Source organism: Musca autumnalis, unplaced genomic scaffold (assembly GCF_047663935.1).
Source record: "Musca autumnalis isolate F117 unplaced genomic scaffold, ASM4766393v1 scaffold_5, whole genome shotgun sequence".
In the NCBI taxonomy this organism is placed as follows: Eukaryota; Metazoa; Arthropoda; class Insecta; order Diptera; family Muscidae; genus Musca; species Musca autumnalis.
In genome coordinates, this window is record NW_027412088.1 from 191,530,371 (window position 1) to 191,540,750 (window position 10,380).

At 39.6% G+C, this 10,380-nt stretch overlaps 1 protein-coding gene across 1 annotated transcript in view; it reads right to left on the minus strand.

Annotated features, from left to right (window-relative positions):
- LOC141387373 (maltase A1-like) overlaps positions 1-10,380 on the minus strand; it is a 41,741-nt gene continuing 31,361 nt past the window's right edge. The window contains exons 3-7 of the mRNA XM_073956974.1: positions 10,076-10,372; positions 2,728-3,764; positions 2,503-2,650; positions 220-556; positions 1-143 (exon numbers count right to left, since the gene is read on the minus strand). Coding sequence (XP_073813075.1) covers positions 77-143; positions 220-556; positions 2,503-2,650; positions 2,728-3,764; positions 10,076-10,223 — 1,737 coding nt within the window. The 5' untranslated portion in view covers positions 10,224-10,372 and the 3' untranslated portion in view covers positions 1-76. The remainder of the gene's footprint in view (positions 144-219; positions 557-2,502; positions 2,651-2,727; positions 3,765-10,075; positions 10,373-10,380) is intronic.

The window sequence follows — 10,380 nt, forward strand, 5'->3', positions numbered from 1 at the left end:
TTTTTCTATAGCTGCAATTTATTTCCTTCTATTATGATATATTTATTTCTACAAAAACTAGTACAATTTGTTTGATTTAAACTTTTACCAATACAGTTCCCACCTCAGCTTCGGCCACAAATTGAGCAGGATCAACAACTTGCCTACAACGAAAACAAACAAAAAAATATTTGGTGTAAAAAATTCCAAAAAAATATTCTTGTCATCACTTCCGCTTACCCATCAACATTTTTCGACTGTACCGAAGTTGTAATAATCTCTGCTTTAGTACCCAGCTGATAGTATTGATTGAGATTAATCGTTTGATCCTCTTTACCCAAATTTAATACGACGACATACAAATCACTTCCAGCTTTCTGGCGTGAATAGATTATTATGTTATTGGGTATGGCTTGAATATTTAATTCACCATCTTGGAGAGAGGGTTCTTTGCGTAGTTTAAGTAATTTCTTAAAGATTTGTAAGTGAGATTGGGGTGCACGCAACTGGGCCAAGGCATTGACGGTTGTGTAGTTATCGGCTACCGGTAACCAGGTATGGTCGCCGGTTGTGAAACCTAAGGGAAGGGTTTGGATGATTTTTGATTAAAATTATATTTAAATAATATCGCTATCGAGTTGAGTTGAATAATCGAAAAAAATGTAGAGGTAAATGGAGAGCCCCTGAAATACCCCGCAGCTGTGGAATTATGCAAACCGGTGGTGGATGTGTGATATATTTGTGGATTATCTTTTTAATTTGGAGATAAATTGTCGATCATCTCTTTCTTCTTCGATTCTCTAAAAACATTTTTCGCAGCAAAAAACATTTTGATTTTAAAACTGGCGCCCAAACTTTTATGTTTGAGCGAAGTAGAGTGTGGTCACAACTTTTTGCTTCATACAATTCTCTGACTGTCCATTATTCTAATGCTATGAGAAGATATGACCAAAAATGGAGCCCAACTTCTTTGTACACGAAAACTACCCAAATCTGAACAAAACTGGCGACTAAGGTTGGGCGCCTCTTTAGGATGATTTTGCTCAACTCGAAAGAAAAATCAATACAAGAGCACAGCCCTTATGTTTGAGCTAATCTGGAGATTCGGCACACTTTTGCTTCATAAAATTCCCAGACTATAAATTAAGCTTAAAAAAAAAATATTTAAACGGAAAAATTCTTTCCAAAGAAGATTTGAGAAAAAAATGGCGCCCAACGTTTTTTAGAAGAAAACTACCCAAATCTGAACAAAACTGGCGACTATGGTTGCGCGCCTCTTTTTCGTTTCTGTTTCTGCTTGGCTAAGGTTTGGCGCAAGTTTTTCAATATTTTGCTCAACTAATGTTGGCCGCCCCTTTCTCGATGTTTTTGCTTAAAAGAACAGTAAAAGATCTGAGAAAAAATGGCGCCCAACATATTTTTGTATATGAAAACTCCGCAAATTTATTCAAAACTGGCGACTAAGGTTGGGCATCAGTTTGTCGATGTTTCTGCTCGACAAAGGTTAGGCGCCAATTTTTCGATCTTCTGCTCGACTGAGATTGGGCGCCACTTTTTCTATGTTTCTGCTCAAATCGAAAGAAAAATCAATAAAAAATCTAAGAAAAATGGCGCCCAACGTTTTTGTACATTAAAAACTAGCTAAAATTGTACAAAACTGGCGATTAAGGTTAGGCGTCAGTTTTTCGATCTTCTGCTGGACTATGGTTGGGCGCCATTTTTCGATCTTTTGTTCGACTAATGTTGGGCGCCACAAATCGAAAGAGAAATTAATGAAAGTAGTGAAAAAATGGCACCCATTACTTTTTTACAAGAAAACTCTCAATCTAAACAAAACTGGGATCTATGGTTGGGCGCCATTTTTATGGCGTTTCTGCTAAACTCGAAAGAAAAATAAATAAAAGATGTGAGAACAAAATGGGGTCCAACGTTTTTGTACATTAAAACTACCCCAATTTCAACAAAATTGGCGACTAAAGTTGGACGTACGTTTTTCGGTCTTCTGTTCGACTAAGGTTGGGCGCCACTTTTTCGATGTTTCTGCTAAACTTGAAAGAAAAACCAATACATGAAAACTACCCAAATTTTACAAAACTGGCGCCTTAGTCTGGGTTTCGGTTTTTCGATCTCCTGCTGGACTAAAATTTGGATGTTTCTGCTCAACTCAAAAGACAAATCAACAAAAAATCTGAGAAAAAATTGCGCCCAACGTTTTTTGTACATTAAAACTAGCCAAATTTGTACAAAACTGGCGGCTAAGGTTACACGCCAGTTTTCTATCTTCTGCTCGACTAAGTTGGGCGCCAGTTTTTCGATCTTCTGCTCGACTAAGGTTGGACGCCACAAATCGAAAGGTAATTTAATAATAGAAGTGAAAAAATGCGCCCAACGCATTTTTCTACATGAAAACTTCCCAATATATACAAAATTGATGACTCAGGTTGGGCGCCACTTTTTCGATCCTTCTGCTCAACTCGCAAGAGAAATTTAAAAAGAAATATATCTTGAATATTTCTGTCTTACCTGCCAAATTGGAAGCATCCCATTGATAAGGTGTGCGTGCAGGATCTCTGGACAAGCCATAGTAGGTGTCGGGATTGCCGTTACAGGCTTGGGGATCCACAGAATCCTCCCAGCTAATAAAGACATCAGTCATAACCAACTCTTCGCCCTGAAATAAAATTTCAACATTAAATATCTCGGAGATGATTAAAATCCCTGTCCATCTCTCCCCCTCTCTTCACTCACATTATAGGTAACTGCGTTACCGGGCAATGTCTGCAGTAAAATATTAAACAAATCAGCCCGATTGACACCCAACCTCGATGCCAAACGCTTATTGTCATGATTACCCAATACCCAATTGGCATAAACATCCTTGGGCATGGCATTCAACCACTTGGTAATGTGGGCCACAATATCCTCAGCCGGTGTATTATACAAAACATTAGTCAAAAAATCAAAGTTAAAGGGAACATGAGAACCATTCCTCACACCATCACCATAGAAACGTAAAATATTCTCAAAACTGGTATAGGCCTCCGTCAACAAAATCCTCGTATCACCACCATGTTCTCGCTTAAATTCATCGGCCAAGGCACGCCATTGATAGGCCATATCAAAAGTTTCCGGTTGATCATTGGTATAAATATGTTGCAAGTGACAGTAATCATCAGGATCTGGACAATTGCTTACATTTTCCACCACCGGTTCATCGGGATAATTATTATCCGTATCCAATTCCTTTTCAAACAAAAATGGCACAGCATCAATACGAAATCCGGAAATACCCTTGCCCAACCAAAAACGCATAACATTTTTCATTTCCTCCACAACCTTGGGGTTGCGATAATTCAAATCGGGTTGTTTAATGGCAAATTGATGGAGATAATATTGTTGGCGCTTGTCACTCCATTGCCAGGCACTGTAGCGGAAAGCACTCAACCAATTGCTTGGAGGTTCACGTTCTCCCGTTGTTGCGTTCACCTTGCCATTATGCCAAACATAAAAGTCACGATACTCGGGATCATTTGCTTCGGATTTTTTAAACCATTCATTTTCATCACTTGAATGATTAGGGACAAAATCCAGGATGATTTTAATACCCACTTCTTTGGCTTTTTTAATCATATTTTCAAAATCTTCCATGCTGCCATATTCGGGATGAACCTGATAGAAATCGGAGATGTCATAACCAAAATCAGCCATGGGTGATTTGAAGATGGGCGATAGCCATGCTGCCGTGAAGCCGATGTCTTTGAGGTATTGCAGCTTTTCCGTGACACCTAGAATGGAAAATAAAAAAACGTGCTTTAGAAAATTTTGAATTTTTAAGAAACGTATCTTCTTTGCACAATTCGTATCTTTTGGGAATTTCTTTCCACATGGGTATAAGGTAAGGATACATATTAAATTATGCGATATAACCCCATCTGTACGTTAAAATTAACATTATTTCTGGATTACTTCTGTCTCGAAACATGTTTACCGACCTACTTGTTCGGGGTTATCAGCAGAGCAGTCGCTGTGTTCACACTTGCTCTTTGAATACTCGTTAGTTCTTGTCTTGGGTATTGCGTACGCCGTTACCGGCAGTATAAGCAGCTGTTGTGTTAGACTGATCATAGGATCAGTGAAATGAGTCTGCATATTATTGGGAAGGTCAAAGACAAAAGGTTCGATGTGTTTAACTCTATAATCCGCAAAGGAAGAAGATTCGATATGCATTTAAGGGTAAAAAAGGAACCCTCCATAATCAAAGTAACAGCCGATCTATTCTTTGCTACTGAACATCCTTACCGAAAGCGGATGTGATCATTATACGCTATAACCGCCCAATCGTACCTCCTGATCTTATATCCCTTATTCTGGTCTTGGATACTGTGAACATCTGCATCAACCTTACTCTGCTTTTCAAATACTCCATAACTGTGTTTTGGATATTATGAATAGCCTCACCGAGAGCAGATCAAATGTGAAGCTTTGATATCTTCACAGTTGGTTCATACTAGAATCCGCACATGAACATAGCAGTAGCTCGATTCATTGCTGCTTGTCGAATCTTCACCGACACCGGATGGACCACTACACTCCGTTCATCAGCAACTCATACCTGCTGACCTTATATCGGTTGTTCGTATCTTGAATACGATGAACATCCTTACCGACTCTTACCTACCTACCTCTTTTAGAGGAGAAAGTTCCAGACCAAAGCCAAAGATTCAGGCTACATTTCTATGATGAGGTAGAAATATTGAAGACACCTCTCTAAACCCCTAAATATGTTACAGACCACTTTTATAGTTCTCCAATTCTGGAATAAAGGCAGAGTAGTACTGTAAAAGAAGACACTCAGACCTGTCTTCACTAAAGTTCTCAACCTGTCGCTAGCCACCCTTATTGTTCCCGAAGTCTTGAAAATGGGCAGGGTGGTCCCGCTACTGAAGCCAGCAAAGGTGAATCGTACAGGCCGATTACGCTTTTGTCACCTGTAGCGAAGACCCTTGAGGCCTTATTCATCCCCAGCATTATGAATAGCTATCAAGTTGCCGATCATCAGAATGGATTCCGTAAGCAGCACAGCACGACAACAGTGCTGTACACCATCTCCACATATAGTTGTCGAGGACTCAACCAGGAGCGGCCGTGTGATAGAACAGTGATGGTGGCGCTTGACTTATCAAAAGCCTTTGATAATGTCAAGCATTCCATGCTATTTGAGGACATCGAGCAGACAACCCTCCGGCCAAGTCTAAAACGTTGGATAATCAACTATATGTGTGATCGCCAGTCGTATGTGGAATTCAGGAACAAGAAATCCAAGCCCCGTAGAGTGAGACAAGGAGTTCCCCAACTAGGGGTGATATCTCCGAAAATGTTTAACCTCTACCTTTCCTGTATTGCGCCCCCTTCAGACGGCATTGAGATTGTAACGTATGCGGATGATTGTACGATCCGGGCGTCAGGTACCTACCCAGATGACATCTGTGAGAGACTGTACTCTTATTTAACCGATCTTACCACCTTTTTCCACGCGAGGAATATGCAGATAACCGCCACTAAATCGACGGCCACTCTGTTCACCACATGGATAGAAGAAAGTTGAATATCAGGGTCGACGGTTGCAGAATTCCGACCACAAACTGCCCCAAAATTCTAGGGGTCACATTCGACACCACTTTCACCTCGTCCTCGCATGCCACAGCTATCTGCGATAAACTGAAATGTAGGAACAAGGTCCTCAAGTGCCTAGCCGGCAGCACTTGGGGTGCAGATAAAGAAACCTTGTTGACCACGTATAAAGCGATAGGTCGGTCTGTGGTAAGCTATGCGGCGCCAGTTTGATCCCCGTATTTATGTGACACACAGTGGGATAAGATTCAGCAGCTGGATGCCTCCTCAAATCTACAGTGGACCATCAACATGAGGAGGCAAAGATTCTTCTAGTACGGCAACATAATGAGATGCTATCGTTGCAGTACTTGTTCGGGTGTTACCGTGAGAGCCATCCCAATCACCATCTGCTGGCCACCGATACACCCAGACATATCAGGAAGGATATTCATGCTCTAGAGACGGAGGTCCAGCAATATAGGAGAGAACCTCTAGATCAACAGACATATTAGGCAAGTTTGAACAGCATTCACACACAGGACACAGTTGCAAAGACCATAAGAAATTATTGTGTGAATGCAGTCATCGGAGTACATCGCCCATCTATCGCAGCTGAAGAGCGTCAGCTGCCACGACAAACCAGAGTAGTTTTGGCTCAATTACGCTCGGGATATTGCAGTCGCCTAAATTCCTATTGGGCGGGTATTGATCGCACCGTGCAAGACATCTGCCCAGTATGCGGCATATGCCCGCACGATACTAAGCACCTATTCAAGTGGCCCGCCAAACCTACTCATCTAACTCCAGTGGATCTGTGGTTACATCCCATCGAAGTAGCCACTTTCCTGGAACTGGAGATAGATCCAGAGCCAGATTGAACAGGAGAACGAACATACAAACATAATAATAAAATACTGTTACAACAACAACCTGTCTTCCGCGACTTATTCACATCCTTTTCGAAGGTGTTGAAAGCATTGAATTTGCTCAATAGCATTTGCCAGCTGACTAATCTCATGTCACCTGACTTACCGTAGACATTCAACACATGCAGCTTTTGTTACACTTCCAACAAGTCCTCTGGATTACTTTAAAACGTCCGGTTGAAGAACTGCATATCTGGACGCTAGTCTAACATGAAGTTGAAGGAAAAAATATAAAAACCTGTAGTACTGAACAACGAGATTCGCCATACTATATCTCAGCAACCTTTTACTACCTCTATTCGATTTTCAAACTATATCTAATGGGGATTGTTGTACGACGTTGAATTCCTGTTGACAATTTCCTCAGTGGAACAATTTCAAAGATCCCCTGACTCTCTCTTTACATAGGGACACATTTGAGCTGGGGAGTCAATGACTCCATAATTTCGATCCCCAAGATTTAAAATTATTTTATGTTGTAAAAACAATATTCAGTTCATCACATTCACCATCCTGTAGGTAGATAATTACCACCTTTAAGCCAGATCAGGAGGTGTCTTTGCTCTCAAAGCATAAGGTATTCCTTTCGTATAAAAGAGCATCCAACTGCAATGGAAACACAGGAAGCGATTTTACCAAATCAAAGCAGATAGACTTTGGCCCATCAGGTTATGGCTGCTAGACCTTGTATTGGCCAAGAATTAAGGTACTATGTCAAGCATCACCCATACACGCTACTTGTTTTCTAGCGACACTCTGTAGCAGTTTCATTTGGCAGCTAATCCGACTTAGATTGTTCCTAGGACTCTTTGGCCAAATCCCATATGAGAAGGTTTCTTCTCTGGCCTTGAGGAGCACACAGAGAAACCTTTTATAGGCGAACCAAAAAATGTGGTCAATGGCCAGCCTATGAATATAAATCGAAAAAGTATTTACGGTCTAAATGAGATCAAAACTGTCAAAATGTTTAAAAACGTGAGGTACCTCAAAAAATGAGCGACGAAAAACGTTGACACAGATAACAAAAAAATTTACTGCGCCATGAGGATACAATGTCGCTTACACTTTGAGAATATCATTAAACATGATTCCTTAACTTTCCTGAAAGAGATTGTTTTTGTTATAAGAATCTCATACGGGACAACGGAGACTTCTCTCATATCAATGAGTGCACCCCGATTATTATTAGCTCAATGATAAGGGACCTACTGTTTATTGTCGAGCCAGAACGGCGTGTCCTAAGACACCACTTGTAGAGAAGTTTTAGATGGCTGAAATACTCAGAAAATATCGCCAATATTACTAAGGCGTATTTTGCCACGGTTGACCTTTTTGATGTTGCCTGGCCGGGGAATCGAACCCACGACCTTTAGTGTGCAAGGCGGGTGTGCATACCATTGCACCACGGTGGTGCAAACAAATAGTTTGCGATAAAGCGACTTAAATAGTTGTCAATCAATTTGAGCCCATTCTGTTAGTCAGTGGATGAAAGCGTTAATCGAGTAAATTTAGTTTGTCATAGTAGGGTTATTTTGAGGTTGCACGCCAAGGCTCCTTAAATTAATTAGCAACACCATTGTTCATTATGAATTTTAGGTTGTGTTCATTACTATGAACATCCGTAACAAAGATTCGTGTCTAGGTTATTCTGAACATCCTTACCGACAGGCGATAACCATGTCGCATATCTCTTTGAATAATTTACGGTAAAACTGAAACCTCGTAAATTTAATTTGTAGAATTTTTACTAGAGGTAGTTTCTGTAGTCCGTCGTTAAGCACGACCATAGCTAAGGGTTGTGTTCATTACCATGAGAATGGAGCATGTAATGTTCTGAAACCAAGTAATATTAATTCTTTAAATTTTTGCTAGAGGTAGCTTCTGTCTTTCGTCGTTAAGAATGTTTATAGTCATTCAAACCAACATTAAAAACACCTTTCCCGACGGACATATATGGTTCATATCTTTGTTATTATGAACACATTTAGCGACGGAAGATGAATACGCTAAGTCCTTGGTCACACTAGATGGTTTCATTGAAACAATTTCATAAATCCAGGTTTCCTAGGGCGATTTCCATACTAGAGTAAAATCATGATATTGCTGTAGTGAGGAACTCCATTTAAGAATCCCTAAAAGTTTCAATGAAACCACTCTAGTGTGACCTTCGACTAATCGATGCAACAGTAGCGTAAGCCTGAGGCAGCACACAAAAATAAGAAATTTATAAACTTTCTGCTAAAGGTAGCTTCCGTTGTGAATTTGTAAACTGGTTTTGGTCAACGGTAAAGATATTCATGACTATGAACGTCTTGGCAGGTTCGAGTCTAGGATGTTATAACTTTGAAAGACTTTGCGTGTGCTTTGCAAGATTTACCCTACTGGCAAATACTAGGTTTCTATCGATTTATTTATAGGTATGTTGGTACCTTTCCCAGGGGGTTTTCTTTTTAATTTTGTAAAACAAATTTAGTTGTCGATAGTAGGGTTATTTTGAGGTAGCACGCCAAGGCTCATTAAATTAATGAGCAGCACCATTGTTCATTATTGAATTTTAGGTTGTGTTCATTACTATGAACATCCGTATCAAAGATTCGTGTCTAGGTTATTCGGAACATCTTTACCGACAGGCGATACCCATGTCACATATCTCTTTGAATATTTTACGGTATAACTGAAATCTCGTAAATTTAATTTGTGGAATTTTTACTAGAGGTAGTTTCTGTAGTCCGTCGGTAAGCACGACCATAGCTAAGGGTTGTGTTCATTACTATGAGAATGGAGTAAAGTTCTGAAATCAAGTAAAATTAATTCTTTAAATTTCTGCTAGAGGTAGCTTCTGTCTTCCGTCGTTAAGAATGTTTATAGTCATTCAAACGAACATTAAGAAACATTCTTACCGACGGACTATAAAAGGTTAAGTCCTTGGTCACACTAGATGGTTTCATTGAAACAATTACATTAAATCCAGGGTTCCTAAGTCGATTTCCATACTAGAGTAAAATCATGAAGATGCTGTAGTGAGGAACTCGATTTAAGAATCCTTAAAAGTTTCAATGAAACCACTCTAGTGTGACCTTCGACTAATCGAAACAACAGTTTCGCAAGACTGAGGCAGCAAACCAAACCAAGAAATTCATAAAATTTCTGCTAAAGGCAGCTTCTGTTGTGAATTGGTAAACTGGTTTTGGTCAACGGTAAAGGATGACTATGAACGTCTTGGCAGGTTCGAGTCTTATGAACATTATTTGAAAGACATTGTGTGTGCTTTCGCAGATTTCGCATGTTGGTACCTTTCTCAGGGGGTTTTCGTTTTATTTTTTTAAATTCTTCGATCATTTAGCTCCAAAATAAATCCACATACTTATTTTCACAGTTTGTGTATACACTATTTTCACTAAATTTTACAACAAGGTTTACCAACATCCCGTAGATTCTTTGTTTGTCAGCTCAAAGTTAATGTTCTTTGAGCTTCTTAGGGCTTTACTGTACTTTTCCTTTGGCTTCTTTATTATTTTTTTTTTATTTTTATAATTTGTAGTATTCACTCAACATACCATTTAAATCACCAATGCCATCACCATCACTGTCACGAAAAGACCGGGGATAAATCTGATAGAAATTGCCATTTTCCCACCAATCCTTAGACCAGGAAGAACCGGTAAATATTGCGAGAATCGCCACGACACTCAAAAAGAATTTCATTGCTAAATAAACCAAATCACGTTCTTATATATTCGACCACATGAATCGAATATTGAATATGTTCTCGACCCGCTTTTGTAATAAACTATTTTAGTTCATGGGCAGCTCAGTCTCTTTTATAAGAAAAATTTGATCCATTTGTTGTCTCCCTGCAATT